At 39.1% G+C, this 17,858-nt stretch overlaps 3 protein-coding genes across 4 annotated transcripts; all 3 read left to right on the top strand.

The window, feature by feature from the left end:
* Nucleotides 1,298-4,651, top strand: LOC110434113 (caffeoylshikimate esterase-like). Its single transcript, XM_021457836.1, has 8 exons — nt 1,298-1,726; nt 2,209-2,238; nt 2,426-2,555; nt 2,649-2,795; nt 2,882-3,012; nt 3,521-3,658; nt 3,956-4,054; nt 4,242-4,651. Exons 1-8 carry the CDS (start codon nt 1,466-1,468, stop codon nt 4,449-4,451), a joined length of 1,146 nt encoding a protein of 381 aa, XP_021313511.1. The 5' UTR covers nt 1,298-1,465; the 3' UTR covers nt 4,452-4,651.
* On the top strand, nt 7,577-11,579 carry LOC110434093 (IST1-like protein). Of its 2 annotated transcripts, none has more exons than XM_021457788.1 (7): nt 7,577-7,893; nt 8,001-8,110; nt 8,751-8,883; nt 9,566-9,669; nt 9,780-9,951; nt 10,135-10,275; nt 10,956-11,579. In XM_021457788.1, the coding sequence occupies exons 2-7, from the start codon at nt 8,061-8,063 to the stop codon at nt 11,319-11,321; spliced, it is 966 nt and encodes a 321-aa protein (XP_021313463.1). In that variant the 5' UTR covers nt 7,577-7,893; nt 8,001-8,060; the 3' UTR covers nt 11,322-11,579. The 2 variants fall into 2 exon arrangements, with proteins under 2 accessions (XP_021313463.1, XP_021313464.1); XM_021457789.1 differs by having other exon boundaries at nt 7,969-8,110.
* LOC8063079 (serine/arginine repetitive matrix protein 2) lies at nt 13,834-17,167 on the top strand. Its single transcript, XM_002458288.2, has 6 exons — nt 13,834-14,476; nt 14,588-14,639; nt 15,082-15,180; nt 16,384-16,448; nt 16,551-16,724; nt 16,805-17,167. Exons 1-6 carry the CDS (start codon nt 13,874-13,876, stop codon nt 16,871-16,873), a joined length of 1,062 nt encoding a protein of 353 aa, XP_002458333.1. The 5' UTR covers nt 13,834-13,873; the 3' UTR covers nt 16,874-17,167.

Below are 17,858 nucleotides of genomic sequence, written 5' to 3'. Positions count from 1 at the left end.
AGGAAATTATTGGAGAGGAAGAAAATTTAAAGTCCCTACCTGTTTTGTTAACTTTCTAAAGTTATTGGTTTAGTTTCATAAAAAAATTATTGATTTGGCAAGTAAATTATAGAAAACATTTCAAGATGCTCTAACTTTTTTTTAAAAAATACACAATGTAGACGTCCACAACACGCACATGCACTCATTCCTATGAATATACGTACATAAACCTAGTGGCGGAGGCAGGAATAATTTTAGATGTGGCAAAATCATGAAGATCAATTGGTTAAATATGAATAATGTAACTATGTATGAGCTCATTAGAACACTATATAAATGTATACATATACATTTCTTTGTGATCAGCAAATAAAATGGAAATCCAAAAATAAAGCATTGGCACTTAAAATACCTTACTAAATAAAGATTACGTAGATGATTGATCACCAATTTATCACTCCATCAGGCCCACTAGGCACCAGCCCAACCACTAGATTCAGCCATACAACAGCCATGTATTGGTGTATTTCACGTGTATATATACATAACATATAGTTTTTTGTACAAATTTTAGGTAAGTCAACAACCAATCCTTGCCACATAGCTGCCTCCGCGCATGTATAAACTCTACTCTTATTAGCACTCCCGAAGAACTAAGTCATACGATCTCGAGATTCATAAAGTCAACAAAGGAGACTTAAGATTTATGAAGTCAGCAAAGGAGACCCGGATAAGCAGATTCCACCAAAAGGAAATCAATCAACTCATCTTCACCAGTGCATCTGCTCATTGAGCTAACAAAAAAAACCACTTTAAAAGCGAGTTGTGCCAAACGAGGCTTAAGTACATAGTGCACAAATGTTTAGATTTATAGTTTTAACTTAAAACTCATGTTCAAGGTAGTATTCGTTTTTTATATTTGAAAGATTATCTTTTTCGTTCGAAACCGTTCATAATTTTTGCTTTATATTAATTTTGAAAGCTTGAAGAATGTACCTGGTAAAATATACTTGAGCTATGAACATTTGCGCAAGTTTCTGCTAGGCTAGGACCTAGGTCCACGGAGTCAGCTTGTGCGCGCGCCGCGCAGGCCGTAAGCTGTCCTCCGCGCAGGCCGTAAGCTGTCCTCCGCGCAGGCCTTGCATCCTCCTGTGATTATCCTAGGGAAGCCCGTGCTTCTTCGGCCCATTTCTCAGCCCAACACGACGCCCTTGCTGCTCTGTGCGACCGTGCTCAGAAACGCGGAGGGTCAAAGTCAAACAAGCCTCTGCAACTGCAAGGCGACTCCCGATGAGCGGAGTGGCCAGCTCCCAGACATGGCCAAGGGTTAAAAAAAAAAAAAAACAAGCACCCACTTGCCCACGGCAAAGCCGGCAACGCCACGCGAGAAATTCCGTCTCAAGCAGAGCGCAGCAGCACGTGCGCGCAGGCCACAGCCCCGATCGACAAGCCGGCCGGCCGAGCAGGCACACCGCACGCGCGCATGCCTCCTCACATGGCGGCGATCTCGCACCGGATCGCAGCAGGGTCGGGCCCGCGCGTCGCCGTTGCTGCGCCGCCTCGCCCGCGGGCCGTGGTCGTGGGAGCTGCGGCGAAGGGCGCACATCGGGAGCGGACGCTGGAGGGCGCGAGCGACGACCTGAGGGCCGCCGCGGCGCAGAGCCTGGACTGGGCTCCCGCGCGGCGCCGGGTGCGGGCCGCCTTCGCGCCCGTGCTCCCCACGCTCGACCACTGCCTCTTCAAGGTTCGATGTGCGAGCCGGTCGCTCCTAGCTTTGATTTGATCTCGTACGCTGTCGCGGAGGTTCAGTTGTCGGAATTACTTGTTGGAAAATGGTCGAACGCTTCCAGTACTGCGGAGCTTGCCACCTCATTTAGGTGAGAGCAGAATTTTCTCAACTGGTAGGATCCGCTGCATGCCCAACAAATTGAGTTCCAGAAATGAGCAGCACTATTCTTCAGTGTGCAATTTGCAGTACCCTTATGCAGTCCGAGTCGGATGGACTCTTCACAGTATAACCGGAGTTGTCAACTCGTCATATTGTCTCGCCTATCTCTTGTCTTAATCAGGTTTATACAATTCCAAGTTCTCTTCTGAGAACATGATGAACCATCTGCATCGGCTATTGAGTTCCAATTGCTAATTTCGTATCCTTGTAATACTGGTTCATATGATATCAATTGGCCCATTTTTCTCACTTTCTGTGTCCTACTTTTCATTTTGCAGATGGCTCCCAAGGAAATCCAGATGGAAGAGGTACGGGCATGATGGGATTTCTGAATTGAACTTGCACTCAACGTTCAAGTAGAAGTAGTTCCCTCACTGAAATGAAATGGCACATACATGCTTTCTGTTGCACAATCTAGCTTTACCATGCCCATTAAATGATTCAAGAGCTTCTTTCCTTGCTTTGGGTATTGATAGATACTGCTTGTTACTGTAGAATTACCAGACCAATTCAAAGGGCGTTGAAATATTCTGGAAGAGCTGGCTGCCAAGAGAGGGCACTGCAATTAAGGCTGCACTTTTCTTCTGCCATGGATATGGGGATACCTGCACTTTCTTTTTTGAAGGTGACATTACTTGTTCTGTTATGTATTGATTTGCATTTTTCATTCCTTTGCCTGCATGTTTATTAATTATTATTAACAAGCTTGAGATTACAGGGATTGCTAAGAGGATAGCTGCTGCTGGTTATGCAGTTTATGCTATGGATTATCCTGGTTTTGGCATGTCATATGGTCTCCATGGCTATATTGCAAGCTTTGATGGAATGGTGGACCATGTCATTGAACAGTATGCACGAATAAGAGGTTTTTTGGGCTTATCTTCTGTATATAAGAGTAGATTCGTAATTATATAGTCTTTGCATCATGGTATAATGACCATTAATGTTCAGGCATGAAGGAAGTGTGTGAGCTGCCACACTTTCTCTTAGGACAGTCAATGGGAGGTGCAGTTGCCCTGAAAGTACACTTAAAGCAACAAAAAGAATGGGACGGTGTGCTTCTTGTCGCACCTATGTGCAAGGTATTTCTCAAAGTCCCAATTATCATCAGATTAGGTCATCACACAATCGCATCCTTTTGTTTGTGTTAGTATAAGGTGCATATTTTTCACTGTCCACTAACTATCCAATCATGACTTGTGCTAGCTCGCAATAGTGGATTGTAGTTCACAGTTGGCCGTAGGTGGAAATATAGTGCTAGGTGAAATTTGGGAGCTGCTGGTCAAGAAGTGACTTCTTATTGATACGTTTGCAAAACAATTTATTTCATAGTTACTAATAACTACTAAATCAATGCCAAATTCAATTTTTCTTGCAACCATAGCATATTTCCAGAATCTGAAGAATGCATGAAGAAATTATCTAGATTTTCTTCACTTATCTTTCAAGATAGCTAGAAACTGGTGTTGGAATCTCTCTTTGAGGTCCTTTTGCATGTTTTTAAAGCCCAAGGATATGCGTACTTGATTTATTTTTGTCTCCTCATTCTGTTGTTCAGTGATTTTATAAGATTGGCTTCTCTTTGGCAAGATTTCAGAAGATGTAACACCACCTGCACCTGTATTGAAGGCACTGAGCATATTGTCATGTCTTCTTCCTGAGGCGAAGTTATTTCCGCAGAAAGATATAGGGGATTTGGCATTTAGAGATCCAAGGAAAAGGAAAGTAGTAAGTTACTTGCATAGTTTCCTGAGGCGAAGTTATTATCTTCAACTTGATTTGCACGAATGTAATGTAACGTCTAGCGTATATCCTATTATCCATGTGCATTTTGTGGTTTGCATCTCTTCTCTGCAGTATTTTAATAATATGTACCTTGCATGGGTTAGTTTGTGCAATAGTAAGTCTCGTGCAATCTGCCTTGTTTGCCATGACCTTCCAGTAATAGTTTAGAAAATGAAACAATACATCACTGCTGATTGAAATATTTATTGAAGTTATTTACTTTGGCATTTTCATTTTCAGGCTGAGTACAATGCCATCTCATATTCTGACCAAATGAGATTAAGAACAGCAGTCGAACTTTTAAAAGCCACGAAGGACATTGAATCACAGTTGGAGAAGGTCACTATCGCTTGCACTTTTTTCTCATGGATCTGGATCTCTCTGTTTTATATTGTTTTAACATGATCTGGATGCAAGTCATGAGACCTCTGCATTTGTTCTCGTTGTTTTTTATATGTACACATGCCTTCTCGTTGAAGTACCTAACACAAAAACACTTTTATGATATTCCTAATTTCTTATATAGATCTCCTCCCCATTGCTGATTCTTCATGGAGCCGCAGACATGGTAACCGATCCTCAAGTCAGCAAATTCCTTTATGAGAAAGCCAGCGCGAAGGACAAGACCCTCAAGCTCTATGAAGGCAGCTACCACTCAATCTTAGAGGGAGAGCCAGATGAACGGATTTCAACTGCCATTAGCGACATCATTTCATGGCTAGATTCACACTGTTAAATAACTTGTGTCTATAGCCTCTCATGTCCTCATCCATTGTTTTGGATTTATAGTTTCTTAGGGTACTACGGGACTATAGTTTAATTTTGCCATGGTGTGCACAGAATAAGTATCTCTCGAATTTAATTAATTTTGTGTTTGCTATCTTGACGTTGTTAAGTGTTTTTGCCGTAATTGCGGACACCGCACTGTATAATTTCTTTCTTTCTTTCTTTCTTTTTTTTTTTTGCAACCATGGTCCAATCCTCAAACCAAGATCTAATGTAATCTGCCAAGAAGATTGGTACCCATTCGGGGTTTTCCCCCTCAAGGACAATACCAGTTCTATTGGTAGAATAGCTGTTTATAGCATAGTATTTATCTGGAAATACTCTAGTCGAATGAAAAATCTAAGGTCGTACCCATACATATGTCCTATGTCAAAGCATAATATATGGCATGAGCTGCCATAGAGAACCTACTCAGCTTGACTATTCCAGTGACGTAGGCAGTGACATACTCCATCTGTCTAGGCCATCTCATTTACTGAGTTAAATCTGTTTAGGTTTAACAAAATATATAAAAATTGTTAATAATTATTCTGTGTAATAAGTATTATTAGATTAATTATAGAATATATTCTTATAATAAACTTATTTAGATACATAAATGTTGATGTAATTTTATTTGTTACTAGTTAAATTTAAAAAGATTGACTTCTCGAGAAGCGAGATGCACAGTATTTTGAGATGGAGGGACTAGCTACTATTCAACTAGGTAATTTCACAAGCACAATGAATATCGTTATAACAATTTATTCGAGAATATTCCAAAGTGTCATATTTGTATCCTTAGAGGAAACTGTGGCTAAGCATATATTGATAAATATAGTTTCCTTGACTGTATCACACTCACCTGCTACCAAAGTCTAGTGGGTAAAGGATGATATAAAGTAATGCGATGATAGAAAAAAAATACAAACTAAATAAAGAACGGCATAGCTAGTTGGGAAGATAACAAGTGAGTACTAAGGTTTTTAAGCTCTTATCTCTTATCTAGGGTTTAGGGTTTAAAAATTAAAAAATACAACCAAGATTATAAAATTATAGTACAACCAAACTTCTATACCACTTCGAGGTACGACCCAAAAGAGCAATGAAAAAGGGGATGAGAATGATGCTAAGTTATTGCATAAAGAGCCTTAAATTTTAAGAATCAACCTAAATGTGGTGGATTACATAGGCTAGATAAGACTGTCACCACCTGCTGGCTACCACACAGTCATGGAGCAAACCATATATATATATATATATATATATATATATATATATATATATATATAAACACCATGTTTACACTATAAAGATACTACTCTAGTCTCCCGCTATAGAATAAATTAGAGCATATTTGATACGAACGAGGAAACTTATGTTAAAGAAAAGTCAATAACCATAGTTATACAACTAAGGTCTAAATAATTTCAGAACTACTACAACAATAAAGTACTCAAGTAAAATAGAGAAGATAATATATTGATAACTTATCGTCTTACAAAAAAACTATCATATTTTTAAAGACTATTTTATTTTATTTTATAACTCTGAACTTAGCTTGACTAACTCTAACTACCAATTGAACTAGCTTAAAGATAAATATTATGATTGAGCTTGATGGAATATCTCTTATTGAATCATCTTTCACTTTTTGGCTTGACATCACAAATTGACATGGTCTTCAACTTTAAATGGCTTTCCTCAACTTGATGCTTCTCACATCATCAAGATTTTCTTATTCAATTTGTGAGCCACTTGTTTCTTCAACAATATCATGCACCTGTTCAACACTATCATGAGTCTTTTTTCATACATAAGCTTTGCTATTTGATGGATATCAAGAAGAAATCCTTCATCATACATTCTTTCAAATGGATAATCAGGTTCCCTTTATCAACGTAGCATTTGAGACCAAACATCCAAAAACATGAGATGTTTAGCTTTCTTCTAATGAGCAATCACAAGGTGTCTTCTTCTATGGCAATAGAATCTATTTGATGCATGACAAGTGGTGTCGATTGCTTTGGCCCCAAAACTATCCGAAAACATTTCTCCTTTGGTTCATTTTTCTATCTAGAAGTGAAATTGAATGACCTGGTCAAAGAATAACGATCATATGTCTTTAGTGCATAGTATGTCCCACAATAGGTGTTATTCTTTTATCCTTGAGTCTCATTAGTTCTCATTCTTCTACCCTTTCTAGGTAATCGATTGCTATTCACAACTAGTACCTTAACATAAAAGAAGATTTCGACCCAACGCTTTATTTATATGTTAGTGAATCTCGTTTTGATTCGACACTAAAAATATATTTACTCTTTCTCAATAATGAGGACTCTTTTATGTAAGTAATGCATATTTGATTCCATCCACAAATCAACATTCTCTTCTATGTTTTGAGTTTCACTATCGACACAAATTTGACTTGTTAAATATACTATACCAATTCGTTATGTATGGATGATGAACACAATTCATAGATACACTTATGAAATGTCTAGGAATTGAGCACGCAAATTTACCAATGATGACTTGAGCACTTTAACCATTCAACCATGGGTGCTTAATATAGATAGTCGCATAAATAACTAATTTTATATAGAAAGATGTATTAGTAGAGAACTAAATCAAAAATATTTTGAAATGGTAAATATCTGAAGATGACAATAAAAATACCTTTGTTGATCCTCAAATTGAAAGAGGAGATTAGGAGGGATCAAGAATTCTAATTTTTGCTATTTGGAATGAATCTGTTGACTCATTAATTATTTCTCTCGAACAAAGAATGATTTTGATCATCGAAGGATTGAAGAACAAAATTGTCATTTTGAGATTTGACGAAGCAAGCGAGAACAAGAGAGTTTTTGAGACCTCACCTGCTTTTTGGATTTTGGGTATTGTAGCACTTTCGTTTGTATTTGGTAATTATTGTCCAATCATAAACTAACTAGGTTCAAAAGATTTATCTCGCAAATTACAGATAACTGTGTAATTAGTCTTTGTTTTTATCTATATTTAATACTCCATACGTAAGATTCGATTTGACCAACTTAATTTTTTTTAACTAAACAAGGCTATAAAAGAAAAACCATCCATCTTTCCTCATCCTCGTCGACTCGAGGGAAAAAAAAAAAAACTCGTCGACTCCTCCAGTGACATCTCCAATCGCCGCCGTCCCCGGCGCCGCCCCTCTCGCTATTGTCCTCGGTGCGGCACCTCCTACATCTCTGCCTCACCGCTTTAGCACGGGCAGTCGCCCACCACGCCCGAGTCCCGACTGCGCTAGATTCCACCCGAAGCCGGCGACCATCATACCCGTGCGCGCTAGCTGGGCTGGATCTCTCACCTCCGCCGCCGGCAAGCGAGCGTGGTCTAGCGCTGCAGTGGTTTCAGCGACCTTAGTTCGGCCCGTAAGCTCGAGACCAACCTTAGATTTCTTGAGCTTAAGGTCTCAGTGGGGTTAATTCTGAGGTCGACCTTTAAAGGTCTTACGACCCCCTTGTTTCGCACGCTACAGACGTCGGCTGTTAACATCTGCGGGTGCATCTGCGGTCAGCCTTGTGCGAAGCTGCCGGCGATGTCGTCTCTCAACTCGCTCTTCAACCGATCCACCTTCGGCACAAAATGGTAATTTCCCGTTTCGATTAAAGGGTGGATTTAAACTTTCTAAGATCGCCAATTTTAGTGTGCTTTCTTATGAGATATCCGAAGGATATGAGTCTTTCTTTGCCCCTTCCCCTCATAGAAAAGCGAATTGCCACTTTAATGCCCTATGTTAGATGTTGTGGGGCAATTCAATGTATGCCTAAAATGCGAATTAGGATGAAAGACATCTTGCTTCAGGACTTCCATATGTTGTTGAAGATGTTATATGCTCTTAATTCGAAACGGTAATGGAATATTGATTGGCAGCTTCATTTTTAGTAGTAAGGATGGCTGCTTCAGTAAAGATATCTGAATCCACCATGAACCAACGAAAATTCACTAGTATTGAGCTGGAAAAACTAGATTAGTAAGTACCCCTGGGGCCATGGATCCACTGCTTCAACAACAGCCAATGGCATTTGATGACTGACTTTATTTCAGTTATGGAAGTTCTCATTGGTTACGAGGAATTTGTATATTGCTATGTTCGTGCTCCGTATCAGTTGATGCTTCGTGCTAGTGCTCACAATGTTATCCATTCACACGCATGGTGTGATTCGAAGGAAACAAAATTTCATGTGGTTTAGATCTATTATTAACTTATTTTCTGTGGTTTATGTAGTAAAACATGTTTGAATCTCGTCATTTCGAGGATCAAGCTGCTGCGCAACAGGAGGGACTTACAACTAATAAATATGCGCAAAGAAATGGTTCAATATCTTCAGACTGGCCAGGAATCTATTGCAAGGATTCGAGTAAGTTGGAGTTTAGCTGTTTCCTTGTCATAATTCACACTATTTTATTCTTGGAAAAATACTAAATTACTCGCTCCACATATGAACATTGTCTAGATAACCTCCTGAACCATTTTTGTGTTCAATCTACACCCCCTCTCCCCAACCATTTCAATTGGTCAAATCTACCCCTTAATAACTTTTGTCTTTTTTTTGGTTCTCTTCTCTTACAAGTTGAGTTTTTAGTTCAAATGTTCAAGTGTAGAGAGCAACATAACTTATATTAGAAAAACACATTATAAATATCTCGTTACTACTTTTGATAGGTTAGTACATCTAATAATAAATTAACCCTATAGATACAAAACCTATCTAATAATAATGACGAAAAAATCAGTGTATTTGTGTAAGATAAGTTATGATGCTTGTTTTCACTTATAGAATTTGAACTTAAAACTCAACTTGTATGAGGAGAAACAAGAAGACAAATCTTATTAAGGGGCAGATTAACCTCCTCTCTTTACCCTCAGTTACATCTGAAAGTGATTTGTATACTTTATTGTGACACGAAGCGTGGAGATTGATAAATAAAAAGGCCACACAGTACCAGATGTGTGCTCTCGCGCGCATGTGTGGGTGGGGTAATTTGGACTTTTCATTTTTTATTCTTAACATTTTCTAATAATATCATTATTAATCATAGGTGGAGCACATTATTCGGGAGCAAAATATATTGGCTGCCTACGAGATCATAGAGCTTTTCTGTGAATTTGTTCTGGCAAGAGTCCCTATTGTGGAGGTCCAAAAGTAGGTTCTGCTTTATGAATTGCGATCGAATTACAATTTCTAAGCCATGACTCAAGATTCTTTTTTGTCACAGAATATGATTAACAACTATTAGTTTTATGATGGAGCAGGGAATGCCCCTTAGAACTGCGTGAAGCAATTGGCAGTATAATCTTTGCATCAGGAAGATGTTCAGACTTGCCTGAGCTAATGCATCTCCGTAATTTGTTTACCACCAAGTATGGAAAGGAGTTTGTCGCTGGCGCTATGGAATTGCGCCCTGACAGCAGTGTTAACCGCACAGTAAGTAGAAGCTCTAGCACGTGCCTTTTCTATTTCAGAATTAATAATTGATTGATCACAAAAATGAGGATCTCTTACACTTGCAAAAATATTGTGCCTTTTCTATTTCAGAATTAAGAATTGATTGATCACAAAAATGAGGATCTCTTACACTTGCAAAAATATTGTGCATCTTTTATACAGATAATTGAAAAGCTCTCGGTGAAGGCTCCATCAGGTGAATCAAAGCTAAAAGTCTTGAAAGCTATTGCCCAAGAGTACAATATTGAATGGGATTCATCTAATACTGAAGCAGAATTCAACAAGAAATATGAAGATCTACTGGTAGCATTTGCTAACTCATTACTTATTCCCTGATTATTAGACATGAATGCATATGAAAGGTGTTTCATGTGACATCTTCAAAGCAGGTGCTTGCATTACTGCTTTCTATAGTGAATAAAAACTATAATAATAATAATAATAATTGAGGAACTGCACGTTTGATATTTCCATTGTTGGGCTTGACATAGGCCATTTGGTGTTCCAGTTGAAGGAATTCAGTGTACCTTTACTCTCATCCTGAGAAACCATTAGCTCACAAGACGCTGTTTTCTCTATCAAATATTCAGCTAGGAATCTTGGACTGTCGGCTGCATATTCCACATGCGTTGTCACATTAGGGTTATGTGTCCCATATTTCTAGTCCGTTCTCCCCCTTTTTGGACTTGTGGATTTGGTCTAATCTTACGTCCTTACCACAATTTCCATGTCTGAGGATTAATTTTGGTTGCTGCACAACACAATGAGAACTGCAAAAACAATGCCTACTGGTAATGTAGAAGGTTTGTTGGCTGTTTACTGTGAATCAGGGCCTAATGATTTTGTAAACATGTTTCAGTTGATGAAGCAGTTTAGAAGAAAATATATGCATCCATAACTCCATCGAGAACTAAATATGTTCAGCTAAGTTTGAAATGTGAGTAATCTAGAGATCACCTCATTTATTATGTGCTGGTATGCAGGACGGCTCAGGATCTTCAGTCCACCAGGTCCAGCCACCTATCATTGAGGGCTCAGTGAGCTCACCAGTTGCTTCTGCTTCAAGAGATAAGCTGGCAGCATTGAATTCACCTGTCATTGATGCCGAAAAACATCAAATTCGCGAGTCTCCGACTTCACTAGCTGGAGGTACAAGAGCTTGTGTTGCCACTAAGGGCAATGTGGCAACCATGGAGCATCACTCCCCCGCTGAGGAAATGCCCTCCACCAGCCCAAGTTCATCAGACGCACTGGAGAAAGCCCGAGCTGCTATAGCAGCTGCCACCCGTGCATCTGCTGCTGCTCGTGCGGCAGCTGAACTTGCAAAAGTGAAAATTACAAGTCAGTGACGCCTTCAGTTCCATCAAGGCGAGTCACAGATCCATCAAGGCGAGTCAGGAAATTCACGATTTACGAATCTGGCAACGCAGCACCAGGACAGACTGAAATATATTTCATTGATGAATAACTTGTTACTGTGTATTCCATTTGTGAGCACTTATCACATCATATGAGGAGCGTGGCTTCCCGTCCTCCTTTGAATTTAATCAAAGAAAATGTTCGTGGTTTGCCTGTTTGGAAAGCAAGAATGTCACATTTACTGTTCATTTGCCTTTATTATCATGCATATGCAACTATATCTGTTGTTAGAACGGACACAGCACTGTGCAAAATGCTAGGGTAGGGGATACTCCCAACAAATTACAGATTAGTTTTGTTTTGTATAAGTCAAACTTTAAGTATGTTTAAACAAAAATGCACCATTAACATATAAAACCTCAATTTAGCTTTAATATGTAAAGTCAAACTTTAAGTATGTTTTGCCAGATGCAGGCTCTGCGCCTTTGGTTTTCTAGGTCTTGCTTAGTTCTCAAAAGTTTTTTAAATTTGGTTACCGTAGTATTTTCGTTTTATTTGGTAATTAGTGTCTAATTATAAATTAATTAAGACTTAAAAATTTGCCTCGAGATTTAGAGACAAAATGTGCAATTGATTTTTGTTTTCGTTTTACATTTAATACTTAATGCATGTGTTCAAAGATTCGATGTGATGGATGAAAAGTTTTTAGGTGAAGAAAATTCATCTCTTTTTTTTAAGAACTTCCTAGTCCATCTCCTTGGCGATTTTTTTTAATTTTTAGCCCAAATTTGAAACAAATTCTAAATTTAGACCGGTTTGGAAAAAAATTTTATAAGTAACCCGTTTGGACCCGCCACCATGCATGACGGCGGGGTAGAGCCGCCACGTGGCGGGTTAGGGTCAGCCACGGCAGCAGTCGTCTGGCGTCAAACGCCATGTGGCGGCCCTACGCCGCCGCCATGCATGGCGGGGTGCAGTGGATTTGCCCCGCCATGCATGGTGGCGGGTCCAAACGGGTTACTTATAATTTTTTTTTTCCAAACCGGCCTAAATTTGGAATTTGTTTCAAATTTAGGCTAAAAATAAAAAAATCTCCTTGGCTAGGCTCTGGGCGTGCAAAAAGGCCCGCTCCTCTCAAGCAAGCCTGTAAGAGCAAGTATTATAGTGGACTGTAAGCCGGCTAAATGTTGAGGTGGGGAGAGAAGAGAGAAGAGAAATAAGAAGCAGACTGTAAGCTTATAGCTAGCTTAGGCAAGAAACCAAGAAATGTGAGAGATAAGTGGACCATGTATTAATAGTGAATAACTAATTATTATGTGGGCGGGCTGGGAGAAGACTGCAAAAACCTTATAGCTAGCAAGTGAGATGTATTATTAAACTTGCTCTAAGCATGCTTATGCTAACCAAGTGTCTATCCGCAAATCCATGGCGCCCCAAGTGTAATACTCCCTCAATCCTAAATTACAAGACATTCTAAAAATCTATCTCAAGTTTAACCAAATTTATATGATAAATAATAACATTTATGATGTCAACTAAGTATTATTAAATTCTTCACTAACAATATTTTTCATATGATACTTATTTGATATTATAAAGTTTTATAATTTTCTCTATAATTTTAGTCAGATTCTTTGTGAAATGGAGGGAGTATATAGTTTTTTAATCAAGTGTAATACGTAGTTAGCTACGTCCTTTGAGCGAGATGGCTAATAACTTTCTATTAGCTACTCCCTTTGTTCAAAATTAGATATAGATTTTACTATATACTCCATCCGTCTCAAAAAAGAGTCATTTTAGAATTTTAGACATCTTGTTTGATCATTCGTCTTATTTATTTTTTATATAAATATTATATATTTTGTTAAGATCTATTTTATCATTAGAGATACTCTACTAATAATTTATTTATTTTATAATTTACAAAAAACATTGAATAACACGAACGATCAAATATATGTCCAAAAGTAAAAAACGTCACTCTTTTCGGAACACAGAGAGAGTAGTTAGAGACACACTATACCTAGTTGTGTAGTAAAAATAATTATCTAAAAGAATATCAACATGTCTTATTTTTTTAAGATATTAGTTTCATTATTATAGAATTGTTTAGTTATATATTAGGGCTAATTTAGTAGCTACTCCTGACTACTCTCTCTATTCTAAATTATAAGCCATTCTAAAACCAAAATTATCGATAAAATTAGAAAGATTTATGATATCAAATATACATAGTATAAAAATATAATTAATAAAAATAATACTTTATTATTATTATTATTATTATTATTATTATTATTATTATTATTATTATTGTAATAAAAATTTGATCAAACTTAAGATCTTTTAACTTTTTAAAATTTTTGAAATAACTTATAATTTCGAGCGAAGGGTTAATTATGTAGACCTCAACACTGTCTTCAAATAAAAAGTGACCAGCAGTGTAGCGATAATCGTAAATTTCAGGACATAAATTAATCAATAATAACACTGGACTGGGTTTATAATAACGATATTCCGAAAACGCCCCTACGCCGGGGCAATGGAGGAAGCGAAAGCGGCGGCGTACTACGACGAGCTCAACCGCAAGGGCGAGGGTGCCCGCCGCTTCAAGCAGGGGCTTGGCTTCTCCTCCACCTCATCCGACGCCGCCGCCTTCCCTTCCAAGCCCACCGCCTCCTCCTTCCTATCCGGCTTCGTTCGCGCTGGCGCAGCCCCTGCCGCCGCCCAACTCCCTAATCTCTCCAAACAGCCGCCGCCGCATTCCAGGCCCCCATCCAGTCCGCGCCGTCGCTCCAGTTCACCGCCTCCGTCGCGTCCCAGGATCCGCTCCAGGTCCAGGTCCCGGTCCCCGTCTCGTTCCAGCCGGCGCCGATCGAGGTCGAGGTCCCGGTCGAGGGAGCGCAGGCGCCGCTCCAGGTCTAGGGAGAGGGACCGCAGGGCATCCCGTAGGCGCTCTAGGTCGCGGGGCTCGAGATCGCCTTCTCGCCGGAGCGGCAGGAGCTCGCACTCGGAAGGTCGGTGGGAACGGCATGGGGATCGGCGGTGGCGGCACGACGACGGCCATCAGAGCTCTAAGGGTCGCGGTGATAGGGATGGAGGCAAAATGGACTACTCGCGGCTCATAGAAGGATATGATAAAATGGTTGGTCGCGTCGCGCCCTTCTCATATTGCTTCCTCGATTCATGTCTGCTGTACGATTGTTTTGTTAGCTTCCCGTTTTTTTGGAATGATGAACTGTTGATTCTCTTGCAGACTCCAGCTGAGAGAGTTAAAGCAAAGATGAAGCTTCAGCTTGCAGAGACAGGTGATCACTCTTTCAGTTATTATGAGCTAGGCTGCTAGGGTGGTGCCTTTCTCGATCGACTAAAGGCTACTAGTTTGAATGTAGCATGTCTCTACTGAATATGTGATTCTGCACTGTAGAGAAATGTTGGAAACTGATTGTAGATAAGTCAATGCATTCGCTATGCTAGCTTGTTCAGTGAAAAATGGTTATACATAAATCTAGGCACTGCAGTGCTTATATGCATTTTTTTTGTTTGGATATGTAGCTATCCTTATATTATGTAGCTCCAAAATTCAAAATTGACTCTTGGGTACACTAGCATAATGCCATTGAAATGCGCATGCGGCTGCAATTTCTTCTGTTGATCATGCTCCATGATAGGTTTACAATCTTTATGGTTCTTGGTGATATTTTCATTGTTCTAAAAGATTGTATTGCTTTCCTTTTCAATGTTTGGCAGCTGCAAAAGATTCCAATCTTGGAACTGCAACTGTGGGGTGGGAAAGATTTCAGTTTAATAAGGATGCTCCACTTGATGAAGATAATGATGACGTTGAAGGTTAGTGTTGACATGGCTGCATTGTCTTAATTATTGCTTCATATGGCTTTTCATTTGTTTGGTTGTTCATCATGTCAGCCTTGATTGTTCCTTATGATGCTTTGCATGACATGGTTATTCATCTAGTCATTGTTCAACTTGGTGTATTATCATTTTAGACATCTGCCTATGATTGGTTTTGTAGGCCCTAGAATTATAATTTGTGATTTTATTTCTAGGCTGTAGAGTGCTTTTTAGCACTAGTAAAGGCTACACAATTGATTTTACATGCCCAATGTCATTTTCTTTTCACCATCTCATGATGTTTCTTGCTAAAATACATTCTGTATTCAAGTTATCAGATTCCCTCAATAAAGCTAAGATATATTAACCTTAGAGAGGTTATTGTTGTTTTGGTAGTTGCCCTCTTATTTTTCAGTTTTTATGCTCAACAAAATAGCACTACCCCTACATTTTGTATATATTTGTGTGAATCTAGAATGCTCAGTTTTTGTATGTCCACTGACTGCATTAGTTCAATCATTCTAGACTTATGAGTAGCTTAGGCTCACGATCAATGCAGAAAAAAGGAACTTCCTTTTTGTTTGGATTTGGGGAGCTTGAGCTCTTGGTTGCTAGAGTGATAGCACAGAGGTCTAGATTGATGCAGGGACTGTCCCTTGACTGTACAGTGACAGAACAGCCTACTGAGCATGAAATACTTTCCTAGATATGATTACATTCTCTGAAGAATCATCTGGAGAACTAATACAAGATATGAGGCGATGTTGATTGTGTAAGTAGGATTGATATGCTGAGTTACTAGATTGACTATAGGAGTACGTGAGACCTGTATATATAGGCACAGATAGGGGTGGCTTATGGAAACAGATCCGTCCTCATGTTCAGCAGTTCAGTGTTTATGCCAGCACTGTATCTTTCAGGCTTACTGGGCAGGAGAATAATTTATTTTGGCGTCTCTGCTCTTTATTGGTGATAAACCAATCTGCTGGAACCTCTGCTTTTTATCAGGAGAATAATTCAACTGCTTGAGCTGCTTCAAACTGTTGAAAATGGGATATACATGATTGCCCTATTTCTGTGATGGCTTGGTGGCTTTAACATTTAGTGAGGTTTTAGTGCAGTAATATGTACAATGTGGCCATTTATGCGTTCTGCTTGGCAACCCAGATCCTATAATTTATCTTTATTTTGTATCTGTAGTTGCTAATGATGATGCTTCACTGGTGAAGAATATTGGAAAGAGCTTCCGGCTTTCTGCTGTGGAGGTATACAGTGAAAAGCAATGAGTTATATATTCTGCACTTTTTACATTATTCTTACCATTATTGCTTTTCTCTCTCCTATTCCTTGTTCTTCACCTATCCTAGTCAAAGCATGAAGATAAAATCAGAGATGCACATGATGAGGCTATATTTGGTGTACCTACAATTTCATTTGTTGATACTGAAACTGGTGGGGACGAGCTTAAAACCAATCATGAAGATGGGAAAGTTGAAGATATAGAAGCTGATGAACCTAGCAGCTCCCTCATCAGCGACAAAGTAATACTATCAAGTTTGTTTTCCTGTCATTTTGTTTATTTCTGTGTGTGTCAAAGCCACTCATGAAACAATGCCCTTAGGTTCTGGCCATGCAAAAAGGTTCCTGGAGAGATCGGGCTCAGAAGTTGCGGCAGGATTCGAATACATGAAGTTTGTCCTCGTCCCTGCGACCCTGCTCAAGTTTGAATTTGCCAGCATGTGACAGATCTGGCATCTTGTGAAGAATGGAGCCTGAATTTGAACTTAACCCCACCCACCCCTTAGAAAAGTATAGTAGTAGATGGATAATGTAAGCTGAACTAGACGGTGGTTGTTTGTAACACTCTTTCTTGTCATCTACAAACAATTGTATAAACAAAATCTACGTTACGCTGTCTATATGGGATTCTACACCATTTAATCCTTGCATGAAATTAATCAATCTGTTATCACCTCTTGCTAAACTCTGTGCACCACTTTGTGTTTGTTTCTTCGAACATACAGAGTAAATTATTTCACATTGATATTTTTTTTATGGAACTTGGATACATCAGTACATATGAAGATAAACTTTTGCTACAGGAAATGAAGTCGAATAGAAATAAATCTTTTGACAGAAAGTATATACATGATATGGCTATTCAAACTAGCTTCCAGTCTTCACAACATCACTTTGTTCCGATTTTTAGTTCTCAAATAATAATACGAGCTTCCATGAATTTTACCATGCCTCTTTTACCAAACCGTGGGGGACGTCGAATGATGTTAAAACAGTAATTTGTATTTCTCTGTCGATTTTTGCAAGTGAGAGAAATGCTACTTTCCTTGCAAAAACAGCACCGTAGTTTCCCTTACTTGTAAGGGCTACTTGCTTTTTTTTTTCTAGGTGTTCACTTAGGGGACGTTTGGTTGCTAGCTATAGTTTACCACAACTAACTTTAGGCAAGTGTGGCAAGCCACAAAAAGTGTGGCTAACAAATTGGTTGCCACACTTTGCAATGCCTAAAGGAATCTTGCCACACTTTTTAACTCTATGACATGTGAAGCCCAAAAGAATCATGCCTAAACTTAGTTATCAACCAAATACTTGCCAACTTGGTCAAACTTGCCTAAGGTAAAGTGTGGCAAAGTGTGGCTAGCAACCAAACAGCCCCT

Source organism: Sorghum bicolor, chromosome 3 (assembly GCF_000003195.3).
Source record: "Sorghum bicolor cultivar BTx623 chromosome 3, Sorghum_bicolor_NCBIv3, whole genome shotgun sequence".
Taxonomy (NCBI): domain Eukaryota; kingdom Viridiplantae; phylum Streptophyta; class Magnoliopsida; order Poales; family Poaceae; genus Sorghum; species Sorghum bicolor.
Note: the sequence above shows the minus strand (reverse complement) of the source record. Positions and strands in the feature narration are given on the sequence as shown.

Coding starts and splice junctions, on each gene's coding strand:
- LOC110434093 (XM_021457788.1), top strand. CDS start 8,061: ATGTCGTCTCTCAACTCGCTCTTCAACCGATCCACCTTCGGCACAAAA. Junction 8,111..8,750: donor TCCACCTTCGGCACAAAATG/GTAATTTCCCGT, acceptor TGGTTTATGTAG/TAAAACATGTTTGAATCTCG. Junction 10,276..10,955: donor AGAAATATGAAGATCTACTG/GTAGCATTTGCT, acceptor GCTGGTATGCAG/GACGGCTCAGGATCTTCAGT.
- LOC8063079 (XM_002458288.2), top strand. CDS start 13,874: ATGGAGGAAGCGAAAGCGGCGGCGTACTACGACGAGCTCAACCGCAAG. Junction 14,477..14,587: donor TAGAAGGATATGATAAAATG/GTTGGTCGCGTC, acceptor ATTCTCTTGCAG/ACTCCAGCTGAGAGAGTTAA. Junction 16,449..16,550: donor TCCGGCTTTCTGCTGTGGAG/GTATACAGTGAA, acceptor CACCTATCCTAG/TCAAAGCATGAAGATAAAAT.
- LOC110434113 (XM_021457836.1), top strand. CDS start 1,466: ATGCCTCCTCACATGGCGGCGATCTCGCACCGGATCGCAGCAGGGTCG. Junction 2,556..2,648: donor CTGCACTTTCTTTTTTGAAG/GTGACATTACTT, acceptor TTGAGATTACAG/GGATTGCTAAGAGGATAGCT. Junction 3,013..3,520: donor TTGTCGCACCTATGTGCAAG/GTATTTCTCAAA, acceptor CTCTTTGGCAAG/ATTTCAGAAGATGTAACACC.